At 43.6% G+C, this 15,879-nt stretch overlaps 1 protein-coding gene across 1 annotated transcript; it reads right to left on the bottom strand.

Moving 5' to 3' along the window:
• Positions 1-268: 268 nt before the first annotated feature.
• Positions 269-3,794, bottom strand: LOC116114098. Its single transcript, XM_031400252.1, has 7 exons — positions 3,708-3,794; positions 2,866-2,975; positions 2,645-2,707; positions 2,508-2,555; positions 2,349-2,402; positions 621-678; positions 269-521 (listed from the first exon to the last, which is right to left on the bottom strand). The coding sequence occupies exons 2-7, from the start codon at positions 2,956-2,958 to the stop codon at positions 472-474; spliced, it is 366 nt and encodes a 121-aa protein (XP_031256112.1). The 5' UTR covers positions 2,959-2,975; positions 3,708-3,794; the 3' UTR covers positions 269-471.
• Positions 3,795-15,879: the final 12,085 nt, after the last annotated feature.

Below are 15,879 nucleotides of genomic sequence, written 5' to 3'. Positions count from 1 at the left end.
TTTAAACCCAGCAGCCTGCATCTTTTTTTTTTTTTTTTAAACCCAGCAGCACAAAGCCAAGAGACAAGAACCGGCAGCACACCAGCAGCTTCACAAAGCGACACAAACTAGGCAGGAGAAGAAAATCCAAAGAAAAGATAAAAAATATCCCAGAAGAACATCAGCAGCAGCCCTCCAACCCAGAAAAAACCAGATCCCGTTTTTTCAGTTCAAATCGGATCGTATATCAGATAATTTTGCACACCCCTACCAGTAAGTGTTAAATCTCAGAAGAAAAAGAAGCTTTTGAATCATAGAACAAGCAATTATGTCCCACATCCAGAAAAAGAAGTTTAGTTCACACAAGGTCTCAGCTACATAAAACTATTGTGATTTGTTTCCTTTTAGCTAATATCATTTTCACCAACTTTATTATCATCACCTAATTAGATATTAGAATAACAATCAATGATCCTCATCAACAACAATCTCTCATTCATTTCCACTTGCTTCCTCAGAGGGAGCACTCCCTGCATCTGCATCTGCATAGAAGAGAGAGGAAAACAATTGGTGACTTCCTTTTTCCCTTGTTGAATGACATTTGAATGAATTGCTTGCAATTGAAAAAAGCATACGCATACCTTCACCATCAGAAGGAGCATAAGGAGACTTTCTATATCGTGTTTGCTGTTGTGTGGGCTGTAACATGACAAATATAAAGCTCCATAAGCAATTATGTAGACATTAACTTGTTTCATACATAAAAAAAAGCAAGCTCATAAAAAATAAGAAAATAGTATAACAATTACCCAATGTTACAGTACACTTAAATTTAAAAACAAGAAAAAAAAAATAGTCACTATAGTCTAAATCCCACATATTTATTATGACTTTTAAGTATTATCAACAAAAGCCTCAAATTCAAAGGATATGGGAAACATTTTAAACATGAAAATCGAAATATATCTATTAGAAGAATGTCGACTGATATCAGTTGAATGAGCTTTTTTTCTGACCCAAAATGATTTTAATTGTAAATGTGAAACCTATTTCTACATACATAAACACTAACTAGATAGAAAGTCAGAAACTACTCAACTTTTTGTAAAGATCTTAAATTTATTGCCCATAATATTGGTTTCCCAACAGCCTTGAGCATAAGCTCAATGTGACTTGTATACTTTAAAGAACTCAATTCCAGGTAAGCTGAGACAGCTAGTCCATATTTCTCTTTCTAAAACTGAAATGTATTCAAAAGCCAGATTATTCCTTACCATTTAAAGCATCCAGTTCACTAGAGAATGAACTTTTTATCTTTTAGATCCTTCATTAGTATAAAAAATATCAGAAAACACTAAGGCAACTCTATGAACACAATGTATACAATAGAAAGTACATCAAAAAGCAAAGAGCTCAAACTGAGCTCTTCTGGAATACCAGAAATAAACAAGACTGAGAAGAAGAGAAACAGAAGGCCAGGGACTTCTTCAAAAATTCAATTTAATCACCATTAAGGACTTTTTCTCTCCACCCTCAAAGGCCTCCACTATCACCCAACTAAAGTCAGTAGGAATTAATCTCCACAAACCCAGTTGGCACTCAAGCATGTTAAAACTTTCAAAAGATGTTTCTATCACCACATCAAAATCTCAGGCAACCTCCTCTATATAGCTCCTTTTGCACCTACAGTATATATCTTTCAAATTAGTACATTTTCCAAGTCACTAATTGTTTCTTCTAGCAGAGAAATTTTTAATTTTGTCTCCAAAACATTTTCCAACGGCAGTCAATTCAACACATCCAACTCTCACGCAATCACCTGTCACTGTAACCTCATTTTTGCTCCGGTAAAAATAATGTACATTTCCAATTCAACAATTATTCCTTCTAGTTGCTAATTATTTTTCAATACAAGTTTTAACAATCTTTCCATTTTGTTTGCAATGTTATGAAAATAATTGAATGCCCTTGTTTTTTTTTTTTTTTTTTTTTGGTTGTTTGATGGTGTTAAATGACATAAGGATTCTAATTCAAAATCTACACTCCATCAAACCATCAGTCTGACATTCAGCATCTCATGACATCTAAAGCTTGCAATACAATAGTTACTTTAACATTGATTTTATACTATTAAGATTAGGAGTTATTTTTTAGGAAAATGACTTCCATTTATCAGCACTGGGCTCAAAGTAGCAAGCTTTGCTACCTACTGACATAAAATTCTAGTATGGTGGGGCAGTCTACGTATTGTTTGTTAAAGTCATAAACATAACCATTGCTCATTGCCTATTCGTACCAATATACATTTAATACCTAGTTTAAGAAGGTCAAAACCCGTCCTATCAGTTCAAGAAAGTATTAACTAATACCTGCAATTTTGGCCGAAGAGCTTCAAGTGGTCCTTTTGGTTTCGAAACACCTTGCTGCTATCATTGAAAAGAATTAAAAACACCTGGAAACTAACTTAATGCATATTCTCTAGCATGGTCAAGCTAAAGAAGAACAGTGCAAGATCAAAAGTAAAGTACCTTTCCAAGAGCCCAATCAGCCGAATCAAAATAAGCACGCTCATGGTCCTAACATCAAGTTCAATCTTTATTAATAACAACACAACCCAGAATCACTTTTTTTACTATTAAAAAGCACATTCTTAATCAGAAATCACCTTAGAAATGAGTGGGGGTTTTTTGGGCACGATCCCTCCATACTTCTTTTTTACAGCTGCCTCCTACAAAATTAAGAATAAAAAAAAATTATATCTATATATACATATATATAAATAGGGCAAATGACTTGAAATCAAGCATCCCATAATAGAAATTCTACCAGCTCACTTTCAAAGATTCAACCAAATTGAATATATAAAGCACAAGATTTCAAAAAAACCTCCTCTTGAGATGATGGCATAGACTTCTGAGACTCCTCAGGGGCACTCTCATCCACCATTTCTTGCTCTTTTACGTCCTCTGTGCCCGACATAATGCCACAAAAAGCAACTGAAATTGCCCAACACTTTTTTGTTACAAACACAACCCAATTATTCATCAATTAAACTCTATTGACAATAGGCATCATGAAGTCATATCATTTCAAGACAAAACCAAGTCAATCGGATTCATAATCAGAATAAGCAAATAATCTCCAAGAAATTTTAGAATATTCAACCCAACATTCAAAACCTGATTCATTTTCAATTTCTAAAGAGAGAAAGAGATCTAAGTGAAAATAAACGATTTAACATTATTTAAAAAAAAAAAAAAAAAAAAAAGTGAATCATAATTTACCGCTCAGAAGCATAATGCGAGAACAAATATTATAGCAAGTCTTTCAACAAATTAAACCACGCCAGGCTACTCCTCTTCAATTAAATTTGATTAACCAATAACATAGAAATTGAAAAATTAAAAAATTAAAAAAAAAAAAAAAAAAGAGAACCCAAAATGATGTCACCGAGGGAACTAAAATCTAATGGATCTCTAAAATAATAATCTCTAATTCTTCTTAACTTCACACCATCAGATTTGTAATTCAATATCTAAATTCCAATCCTTTCCAACAGAAAGTTAAACTACTGAACAAAACAGAAACAGCTGAAACAAACCCACAAAAAAAGAATTCAAATTCAATGATACCCAGTTTCTAAACTGCTCCCATGAATGAAAAACAAAAAACTATTTTTAATCAAAATTCAACAACAGGTACAAATATATAAGAAAGTTGAGACATACCCAGAAGGAAACAAATGATTATAAATCAATAACTGTCAAAAGCTAAGAAATAAAAGAGGAGCCAAAAGGGTACCCGATTTGATACTCTAAGAGGTATACTTAGGGATGGCAAATCCAGGGTGGGGCCGCGGTTTGGTACAAAATCTGGATTTTGAAGAATCCATTCAGGATGCGCGTATCCCAGCCCAGCCCAGGTGATACTTACCCGGCCTTGCAAAATATTGAATCGGGTCCGGGAAGGGTTTTTTTTTTTTTAATTATTATTTATCCCTTTGGGGCGTTTTGATCATATAATATTTTATCATAGAAGATGTTATATTAATAAAAATATAAATCACCTTGAAGATTACTAAGAATATTTAGGAAATGCATTGGAAAATGTGTTTGGTTGATTCGAACAAATTGGTGAGTAATATGTTTGTTTGGAAGGATAAATTGGTGGATATGTTAATAGATTATTAAATTGCCCTCCTTTTTAAATATTAATATAATATTATTTTTTGAATCATTTGCTTTAACCTCCTACATTTGAAATTTTGCTAAAACACCTCAGCCGTATAAAACTTTAATTTATAGTAAAATACCCCCACCCACCCTAAGCCACTGCAACCAGCTAGCCACTACCGTGCCCACCACGGGCAGTCAACAGAATGGAGCATGACTGGCAGTATATGGTCAATTGTGTGTCGAAAAAGCCATTTCTAGCCATGGATCCACAGTTGTTTCACGGCCAGATCTATGGTCGTTTCACAACCAAAGATGTGGCTATAAAACAGCCACAAATCTGGCCGTTAAAAGGCCAGATCTTTGGCCGTGAAACGGACATAGAAATGGCATTATCAGCTCATGGTCAACCAGATCCCGTCAGTCTTGCGCCATTACGGCAATTGCCGCCGGTGGTTGATTGTAGTCTTGGGTGGCTGAGGGTATGTTGTTAACTTTTAAACTTTTTTTGTGGTTAGGGTGTTTTGGCTAATTTGTCAAATGTAGGGGGACGGTGTAATTGTTATTTAGTAGACTTTTGAGGGCAATTGTATCTGAAATGGTATTTAATAAAGGGCAACATAGGTATAAAAATCATATTACCCGGTAATCTTTTGATAACAGCCCCTAGGGAGAGTATCTAATTACTTTCTACATTACCAACAATAAACACTATGAGGGTGTTTGGATCATATAATGTTTTATTATAGGGGGATATTATATTAACGGAATAAAAGATCACCTTGAAGATTACTGGGAATGTTTAGAAAATGTGTTTGGTTAGTTCGAATATATTGGTGAATAATATGTTTGGTTGGAAGGATAAATGAATGGGTATGTTATATAGATTACTAAATTGCCCTCCTTTTTAAATATTAATATAACAATATTTTTTATTATAATTTTTTGAACAATTTCCTTTAACCCTCTAATTTTCAGATTTAGCAAAAATACCATAACAACCAAAAATGTTTTAAACTTAACAAAAATACCCCTACTCACCCCAAGCCACTGCCAGTAGCCAGCCACCACTGTTGGCGGCCGCTAGCAGTGCCACAAATCTGGCCGTGATCCACATATCTGGCAATGAAATGGCCAGGTCTTTGGCTGTGAAATGTCGGCCGTTTCACGACCAAAGACCTAGTTGTTTCATGGCCAGATCAGTCGTCGTTTCACGGCCATAGATCACCAATGCACGACCGACCATATACGGCCAGTCGTACGCCATTATGGCAACTTTTGGCAACCTACTGTGGCAATCGACAGTGGCTGCCGGTGGTGGCTAGTTCTGATATAAAGGCATTTCTGTAAATAATGATAATAACAAGGGCAATGTCGTCCGAAAAATTTTAAAAGTGAGGGCAAAGAGCCTACATGAGTGATTGGGTGTTTTGTAAATATTAACAAATATAAGGTTAATTTAGACCAAATGCTCAACTGTTTAAGGGCAATATGGGAAAAAAATTGTAATACTAGGGTAAGTTTTAATAACAACAACCCCCCCCCCCCCCCCCCCCCCCCAGGGTAAGTTTTAATAACAACAACCACAACCAAGCGCCCCTCCCCCCCTTCCCCCTAGAAATTTACCCCCCAAATGCTACTGTTTGTCATAAAATATTTTGGGAATAATTTTTTACAAACCAACCAAACATCGTCATCTGCATAATTTAAAAAATATTACCCTAGTTATCTAATATTAACCTGATTCAAACGGCCCCTATTTGCAATAAAAGATATCCGTAAAATTTTATTACTTGCAAACCAAACACCAGAATCTAGCAAAATAAACGAAAATTACCCCTGTTATCTTATATACCCCTGATCCAAACGCACCCTTTAAGGATAGCTAAGTATTAAAAACCCTCTTCCCATTAGTGATTGATTAGAATTTCATCGATTTAATTTATTTAATATTGAATTTAAGAATATGAAAGTCCGTTTCATCCTAAATTCAAAAGATATATTAGTTAATATTAGCATTTATCTGTTCTTTACTCCTATCAAATGTATCCTTCTCTACCAACAAAAATAGTGAAACAAGCATCCATATGTTAACACACAAGAGGAAACCACAGAAGCATGTCCTTTCAAAGATAGCATAATCAGGGTGAACCCATCAAGTAAATATATCTAAACAGAATAAAAATTTAAAGGTGACATCTGAACATATTGATAAGGCTTCCAACCGATGGCATTCAGTTTCAATCAAAAAAATGTAAATGAGAAGATTAAAAGCATATTTTACATGTTTTGATATGTACGGAAAAATTGTTCACAAGATTTTTTCCTTGACCGGCGCTCCAAAATGCTATCTTGCAACTTAATCAATTTACTAATTGCATACTGTTAATGGAAATAAATAAATAAATAACTTGCATTACCTAATTATTTTTTGTATAACTATGTTTATCAAATAAGTATAGTGATGTGTGTGATTCCATATGTATATTAGCAAGTGCACTAGTCGCATTAAGTAATATTGATGCGTGATTTTTGACACCAACTAATCAACATGTGCGTAACGTTGATTGGTCAAGAGACACACGTGATTATGGATAGAATGTAGAGTAAATGCAATGAGAGCTTTTTAAAGTGGTTCGGATGCTAAGGTAGCAAGTCCTACGTCCACTGATTTGTATTAGTATTGTGGGTCAGGTCGCAACAGCGGACTGACTTACAAATGATTAGGGAAAAGTAAATACAAAGTTACAAGAGAGAGAGAAAGAGAAAGCTTAGTTCAGAGTGTAAAATTGCCGAATCCCCTTAATGAAGGGGTCTTCCTCTTTTTATAGTGAGATGAGTGCAAGTAATCATCATTAAATCCATGGGTTGGTGTGAATGTTAGGACAAAATCCGGCTTCACGTCACATTGCCCACCTTCCAATCTGATTTCACGCGATTTGGAGTAGGGAAATGGACACGTGGGAGCTCCATAGTGTATGGCAGGCCTGACGTGTGCTTACCGTTCTGATGGGAGCAGGTCACACCCCATCACGTGATTTCCCACGTCAACCCTTAATTTCCCAGGCGTAACAGAAGTCCCCTAGTTTTTAAGGTTTGAGGATCGAACCTTGGAAACTAAGTCATGCCGCGATTGGAGGTTCTGATAATATCGACCTAAATGGAAGAAGCTCGGGACAGGGCCTTTTGCGAACACGACCTCGCACAAACTTTGCCCAAACGACCTGACAATCATCATCCTAGCGACCTGGCTTCATCGGGCGTTTCTTACCGTGCCTTAGGGTTGGAGATTCAATGAGCCTGTTTCTGCGCTATCAGGCGCTCTGCACGTGTTAAAGCGTCTGGCAGGCGCATTAAATGCATTGTGTGCTGACCCGGCGTTGTTTTGACAGAGCATTAATTGCACGACACACTCGAAATGACAACCCTCATCACAACATTGAATGCGATGTAGGGCGCATTTAATGCGGAGAGAGAGAAGGCTGTCGTTTCGATTCTGAGGGGTGGTAACCATCGGTTCATAGTCCATATAAAAGCCCAAATTTTTTAGATGATGCCACCAGAATCCCTTTTGCCTCGAGTGAAAAATCTTTGCAAACCAGAAGTTCTTCTTTTCCGATTGGCATCTCTCCGATATCCGAAACAAGAACCGTCCTCGGTCACGCGGCCCAGAAGGTAAGGTCTTTTTCTTTCTTTATTTTGGGGGTGCAATGGCGTTGGGTCTCTTGGTGTTTCATCAGAGACGCGACGCTGGCGTCGGGTTCGAGCCGTGGATGGCGGCTCGAGTGACTGTTAGGGTTTAGGGAATTTGTTCCATGCCGCCATGCAGGGCAACGTGCAATGGCTAAAATGACCTTCTGTCTGTCGGTGTTACAGACTGTGGAATGGAACCTTCAACGTCCAGACCCGAGGAAGGAGCCGGTTCGTCTTCGCGGGACGTTCTTGCGGACGCATCCCTTGATGTCTTCTCGGTTCTCACCCGAGAAGAGTTCGAGAGGATAAAAAGACAATTCGACGTCCGCGCAGAGGTGTTCCTCGATGCCACCCGGTCGTCGCGGCATCCTTCTGATGGCCTAGCTGCGATCTCCGAAGAGATCTTCAAGGGTGGAGGGATGATTCTTTTCCACCCTTTTATTAGGTCGGTCCTGGATCACTTCGGGATCGCACCAATGCAGTTGACGTCAAACGCGTATGTCATCACCGTTGCAATGTACATCGCATGCCGCGAGAGTGGCTTGGGCGAGCTAACGGCGGTGGAGCTCGGTGGAGCGTATTTTCCAAAAAAGAGTAAGGACAATGACTCCTATTACTTGTCCCGGTGACCTACCATCGCCGAAGGGATACATAGCTATCCCAGCAACGCGGGGGCCTACGAGACGAAGTTTTTCTTTTTCTACTACGACGGCCACTGTCGCTTTCAGAAACCAAGTAGGTTCTTCTTCGCTAGGTTCATTGGCTGTACGCTTCCTTTATTCTAATGACCTGCATTCTTTTACAGTTAACAAGACGACCAGCCAAGACCTGCTCACCGACTCGGACAGGCTCGTGTCTTTTGGAATCCTCCCCGAGGAAAGTCGGGACGCGAGGAAGCTCGTGACGATCGCGAACTTGCGGAAGTACGGTTTTTTTAGTAACAACGCATCTTTGGAGTCCCCAGAATGTAAGTTACACTGATTCCCTTCTGGTCGTAGAATAATTTTTGTTTAGTTACTAATGTACTTGCATGCAGCGACCATGCCTCCGAAAGAATCCGAGCAGCCCCGACGAGCGCCATTCAACTTCCCTCGATCGAGGAGGGCCAAGGGAGCCGAAGCTGCTCTCCCCACATAGGCACAGCTGGTGCGAACTGTTCCACCTCCCCAGCCTTGTCCTGAGGAAGAGATGACCAGGACAGAACAGGTCGCTCAGCCATCGCCTGCTCGCCCGAGGCGTAAGGCAATTTCTCAATAGTCGAAGAAGAGGAAGCAGATTCAGGTCAACGAGTCAGAGATCGAATCTGAGGACGAACCCCTAAGGTCGTAAAGGGACGTCAGAAAGAGGTCAGGCAAGGAACCCGAGGAAGAGACGGTGGCTACCGACAAGGCGAAGGACACACCAGTGCTGGACGTGCTTGGGAACCTGCCCGAATACCTACAGCCGATAGTCTACTCTCTACTTGAGTGTGGGCTATCGGAGTCATATGATCAGTTCGCCGATTCGGGCGATGTTGACCTGATGACCACGTCGTTTCAGCATTTAAGCAAGGTAAACGAATTGTCCTTGAAGAATGTCCGCCTTTTTCGTTCTAACTCCTTTTTGCTCACAGGCTCTGCTCACCATGAGAATGTCCCTAGAGAAAGCCCGGCTGGGTGCCGCGAAAGGGGAAAACGATCTGAAAGATGAGATCACGAAGCTCAAACTGAGCCTGGAGGACGTTGAAGCGGAAAGAGCGCTGTCCGCTGAGGCAGCGAACAGATACTTGAACCAAAAGACGGTCGCTATGCGCACAGTTGACTTCCAAAAGATGGAGCTTGAGCGACGGGCGGAGGAAGTGAAAGAGCTTCAAAGGACAACCGCTTGACTTTCCAAGGAAGTCGGAGAGAAGGACCGGGAGCTTCAAATGACCTTAACGCGGGCTCAGCGAGCAGAACAAGAAAGGGAGGCCTCCGAAAAGGGAAGGCTAGACCTTGAGGCCGAACTCCAGGAGAGTCGGGGAAAAGTTACTTCCTTGACTGAAGAAATGCGGATCTAGTCAGAGAAGGTCGAGGATAAGGCCGCCGACTGGGCGATCGGGTCCATCTATGCCCTGCGACCAAAGAACCCAGATCTGGATATGTCCGACCTCCCGAGGGATTGGCAGGAAGCCTTGCAGATCTTGGCGAGGGAAGATGATGAAGCAGCAGCAGCCGCCCGAGGATCTGACCAGGCAGAGGGTTCGGGTCTTGCTTCGAAGGATCCCCCCACCGACCAGGCATAGTGCAATGAGACCGACTCCATTGAAATTAATAGGGTCTTAACAATTTTTGTTGTAAATAAATGAAAATACATTTTGCTTTCAATTGCTGTTCGCTTTATCATACATGAGTGCAATTTACAATTCAGTTTGTTTACATAGGCAATATTACACGCGAATTGTTACAAGCAAACAGAATAAATGCGAATTGTTGCCAGCGAATAGAATAATACTTTACAACAAAAAGGGAACTAAAAAAATCAAAAACTAATTTATAATGAGAGCTGAGTTCGGGATTACTAATAGTATGGCCGGAGGTGCTCGGCATTCCAAGCTCGGGGTACTTTTGAACCATTCAGCCTTTTGAGATAGTAAGTCCCCGGTCTGATCACCTTGTCGACCCGGTACGGACTTTCCCAGTTAGGTCCTAGTACCCCCGCACTTGGCTCCCTGGTTCCGAGGAGAACTTCTTTTAGCACAAGGTCTCCGACCTGGAAGTCTCTTCGCTTGACCTTTGAATCGAAGAACCTCTTTGCACGTTGCTAGTAGGCTGCTATCTTTAGCGAAGCCTTGCTGCAGTGCTCTTCAACAAGATCCAGACTTGCCCTCATAAGTGCTTCGTTTTCAATCTCATCGTACAAGTCTCTCCAAAGAGAACCAGTTCCTACCTCCATAGGAATCATTGCTTCGCAGCCATAGGCTAGCGAAAAGGGCGTTTCTGAGGTGGAGGTTCTTGGAGTTGTCCTTTATGCCCACAAGACTTCCGGGAGATCGTCGGCCCAATTTCCCTTGGCTGCCCCAAGTTTGGCCTTTAGAGTGTGCTTGATGGTCTTGTTGACAGCTTCAACTTGGTTATTTGCTTGCGGTCTGGCAACTGAGGCAAATTTTTTATGAATGCCCAGCTCGTCGCAGAAGTGCTTGAACTCCTCGTTGTCGAATTGCTTTCCATTATCCGAAATGAGGGTGTGAGAAATTCCGTAGCGGCACACTATGTTCTTGAAAACGAAGTCTTTCAGCTTTTTGGTCGTTATCGCGGCCAGCGGTTCAGCTTCCACCCATTTTGTGAAGTAGTCAACCACGACCACGGTATACTTAACTCCCCCTTTTCCGACTGGCATGGGACCGATAAGGTCGATCCCCCACATGGAAAATGGCCATGGGCTAGACATCGTTACCAGCTTGTGAGAGGGGGCTCGCAAAATTTTCGCGAACCGTTGACACATATCACACCTCCTGACAAAATTATGGGTATCTTCTTGGATTCGGGACCAATAATACCCTTGGCGAACAATCTTGTTTGCGAGAGATCGTGCGACGGTGTGATTACCGCATATCCCTTCATGGATTTCTCTCATGATATAATCTGCCTCTTCACTGGTTACACATCGGAGGAGAGAGGTACTGAACCCCCTCCTGTACAGCTGGTCCCTGATGAGTGTGTAGCGAGCAGATCTTGTTCGCAGGATCTGTGCCTCGACCTTGTCGTTGGGCAAGATCTCATCCTTGAGATACCTGTAAATGGGCGTCATCCAAGAGTTTGATTGCGTTACACTCATGGCCTATTCAGTTGAACTGATGCTCGAGGTCTCGATGAACCGAACAGGAATGCTATCAGGTGCCTCTGAGTCCAACGATGAGGCTATCTTTGCAAAGGCGTCCGCCACAGAGTTGTTATCTCTGGGGATCTAGGTGATCGTGAAATGCTTGAACGGCTTGAACGCGGCCTTAGCTTCTTTTAGATAACGGATCATGTTTTCTTCCTTGGCTTGGTATTCTCCTAGGATTTGGTTGACGACCAGCATAGAGTCGCTGTGGACGCTGATCGCGGTTGCGCCCATTTCTCTGGCTGACTGTAATCCGACGAGCAGAGCTTCGTACTCAGCTTCGTTATTGGTCGCCTTGAATCCGAACCGCAGGATGCCATGAATGCGAGCCCCTTCGCGACTCAAGAGGAGGAGACCTACTCCTGCCCTTTTTCTGGTCGATGATCCATCAACATAGAGGCTCCAGGTCGATAGGTTCTGAATGGTCTCTTGGATGACTTCACTGGGCTGTTGCTCTAACTCATTCGGGAGATAGGAGAATTCTGAAATGAAGTCAGCGACAGCTTGCCCTTTGATGGTCGACCTGGGCTTGTACTTCAGGTCAAATTGGCTTAATTCCATGGCCCATTTGAGCAGTTTACCCGAGGCCTCCGGCTTCTGGAGGACCTGCCTGAGGGGGTAATTAGTCATTACATGGATCGTATGGGCATGGAAGTAAGGCCGCAGCTTTCTAGAGGCCATCAGCAGAGCATAGGTTAATCGTTCCATTTCAGGATACCGCATCTCGGCATCCGATAGGCGCTTGCTCGCGTAGTAGACAGGCCATTGAACTTTTTCCCCTTCTCGAACTAGGGTTGCACTGACCGTGGACTGCGAGACGGACAGGTACAGGGGCAAAATCTCTTGCGGAAGAGGCTTAGAGAGGAGAGGTGGCTTCCCAAGGTGTTCTTTTATACTCTGGAACGCCTGTTCACATTCGGGAGTCCATTCGAATTTCTTATTGGCCTTCAGAACATTGAAAAACGGCAAGCAGCGATCTGTTAGCCTCGATATGAAGCGACTAAGTGCTACTATTCGCCCATTTAGGCTCATGACCTGTTTTTTGCTGGTCGAGCTCTCCATATCCAACAGAGCTTGAATCTTCTCGGGGTTTACTTCTATCCCTCGCTGATTAACCATGTACCCCAGGAACTTTCCTGACGATACTCCGAATGAACACTTGAGAGGATTCAGCTTCATTTTGTACAGCTGGAGGATGTCAAACATCTCAGCGAGATGTGCAATGTGTTCTGAGGCGACCTGGGATTTGACCAACATGTCGTCCACATAGACCTCCATTGTTCTTCTGATCTGGTCGGAGAACATTCGGTTGACCAGCCGCTGGTAGGTTGCGCCAGCGTTCTTGAGGCCGAAAGGCATAACTTTGTAACAATACAGCCCCCGGTCTGTAATGAATGGCGTATGCTCTTCGTCTGGGCCATACATAGGGATCTGATTGTACCCCGAGTACGCATCCATGAAACTTAGCAGCTCGCGCCTCGAGGTGGCATCCACGAGCTGGTCGATTCTTGGTAGAAGGAAGCTGTCTTTCGGGCAGGCCTTGTTGAGGTTGCTAAAATCAACGCAGGTCTGCCACTTTTCATTTGGCTTCTTTACCAGGACCGGGTTGACAACCCACGTCGGGTAGAGTGCCTCTTGGATGGACCCGTTTTGGAGGAGGTTTTCCACTTCTCATTTTAATGCAGCATACCGCTCCGAATCCATTGCTCTTCTTTTTTAGCGAACTGGCTTGGCCTCGCTGTCGACGTTTAACGTATGGCAAATAACGTCCAGGCTAATCCCGACCATATCTGCATGCGACCAGGCAAACACATCGACGATTTCCCTGAGGAAACCTGTCAGTTCGCTAGCGAGCTGGGGATTGAGATTTTTACCGACTCTTAACACCCTGCTCGGCTTTTCCGGTAGACCAGCACTTCAGTCAGGTCCTCAATTGGCCCACTGAAGGGGCAGTCTTGAATGCGAGGGTCTAGGTTATCCTCGGCCGGGCTAGGTCGTGGATCGATTCTGTTGATCGCCATGGCCTGGCGGGGTGCACTTCGCGGAATACCCTTTCCTTTGTGCGCCATCTGGACTGCTTTCACATAGCAGTCACGCGATGCGCGCTGAGACCCGCTGACTTCCTCGATCCCCGTCGGGGTGGGGAACTTCATCTTCAGATGGTAAATTGAAGTGACCGCCTTGAACTGTCTTAGTAGAGGTCGCCCAAGGATCCCATTGAAGGCTGACAGGCAGTCTACCACTAAGAATTCAATTATCTTGGTCACTTCGTCAAGATTGCCCAGCGTGACTGGGAGTGAGATTGTTTCCTTGGGGAGTAGATTGTCTCTTGTGAATCCGTATAGCAGGAACGAGGTAGGCTTCAGGTCGGCCTCGTCCAGATTTATCCTTTCGAAGGTGGATGTGAACAGGATGTTCACAGCACTCCCGTTATCCACCAACATTCTCTGGGTGTTATAGCGCCCTATTAGGGGAGTGATTACAAGGGCGTCGTCGTGGGGATGGTGTAACCTGGCCGCATCCTGCTCGAAGAAGGAAATCTCCTCCTCTTGATGAACCTTTTGTGGTCGCCGATCTGCACTCATCACTCTAATGGGGTCGTGATGTGCTTCACGAGCATACCTTTCTTGGGCACCTTGTGAATTTTCAGCGAAGTGCGGTCCCTCGAAAATCAAGTTGAGACCGAGCACCCCTTTCTGATCGCGACGCTTCTTACTTGGCTCCCCCCGATCTTTCTCTTTCGAGGGAGCAGAGTCATCGATGTATTTCTTGAAGTGCCCCTTCTTGATAAGCTCTTCGATTGCTTGTTTCAGGGCTCGGCACTCGTCAGTATGGTGCCCATTGTCCCGATGATAGCGACAGTACTTTTTATTATTTCTGGCTGTCGCAGGAGCTTTCATGGGTTCGGGTTCTCCAAGCAGACTGGCTTCTTCGGATTTATCAAGAATGGCAGATACAGAGGCATTCAGTGGAGCATATTGGGGCCTGTCGCGGTTGCGACAAGGAACGGGAGCATATGACTTTTTGTGCTCGTAACGGGGTTTCTTCCCTTTTCGCTGATCGTCAATGTCTCCTTTGCGATCAGCTCTTCTACTTTCTCCCTGACCAGACATACTGCTCGAAGAGCCGTGATCGCGACGACGTAGTGCCACCAATGAATTTTCGATACGGAGATATTTTTCTGCTAGGTTATAGAATTTGGTGAGGGAAACATCGTCCTCAGCCTGTAGTTCTTTCCACAGGTCGGTCTGCGGGCGAACTCCAGCTATAATGAGTGTTCGGATAGACTCTTCGGGGGCGTGAGCCACCTTGTTGAGTTCCCTGTGGAAACGGTCGATATAAGATTGCAGGGACTCATCCCTTTCTTACCTTATGTTGTTGAGATAGCTCAAAGGCATCGAGAACTTCCGATTTGCTTGGAAATGCCGTAGGAACGTCGTGCTCATCTAAGGCCACGAACTGATCGATCCCGCTGGGAGCGACCTTAACCACCGCTTGGCATGAGAAGTTAGAGTCACGGCTAAGCAACGGCATTTTGCAAGATCCGAAACCTGGTGGAGCTCCATCAGGTCGTTGAACTCATACAAATGATCCTGCGGGTCATGGTTCCCATCGAACGGCCGCATGTCGAGCATTCTGAAACCTGGTGGGAGTGGAGCAGCTAACACTTCGGGAGAGAAGGGGGATGCAGAGGCGACCTGGGCCTGCTCGTTTTGCTGCTCTCTCAGCCTGTCCAGAGCTCGCTGCAGCTCCTCAATTTGTGGTAACGGAGCCAGTTGGGGATTGCTTTCACCCATGCGGGTCCGGCTTTCGCGATTACGGTTCAGGAGAGTCCAGAGGTCGGACTCCTCTTCGCCTCGACCGGCACTTTTGACCGCTCTCGACACACGCTGGCTAGAGGCGTGTGAAGGCGATGGACGGTGCAGGGTATTTTCAAGACCCTCGTGATGGTACAAACCGTCCCGCGAGGTGTAAGGACCACCCTCACGATAGCGATCAGGATCGTTCTGCTGGCAGTGATAAGAATCGTCCCGCCCAGCACTTTTGCTTGGGTTCACCTGCGACGTGGCATGGGACAGCTCGGGATTTATTTTTTCGTCGAGTCTCAGCTTTGCTGACACCTTGCTAGGGGCACGGTTTGTGTTCGCTGGCCCTTTGGAGCCCGTAGGCTTGCTTTTTGCCACTTGCTTAC

Source organism: Pistacia vera, unplaced genomic scaffold (genome assembly GCF_008641045.1).
Source record: "Pistacia vera cultivar Batoury unplaced genomic scaffold, PisVer_v2 Contig70, whole genome shotgun sequence".
In the NCBI taxonomy this organism is placed as follows: Eukaryota; Viridiplantae; Streptophyta; class Magnoliopsida; order Sapindales; family Anacardiaceae; genus Pistacia; species Pistacia vera.
Note: the sequence above shows the minus strand (reverse complement) of the source record. Positions and strands in the feature narration are given on the sequence as shown.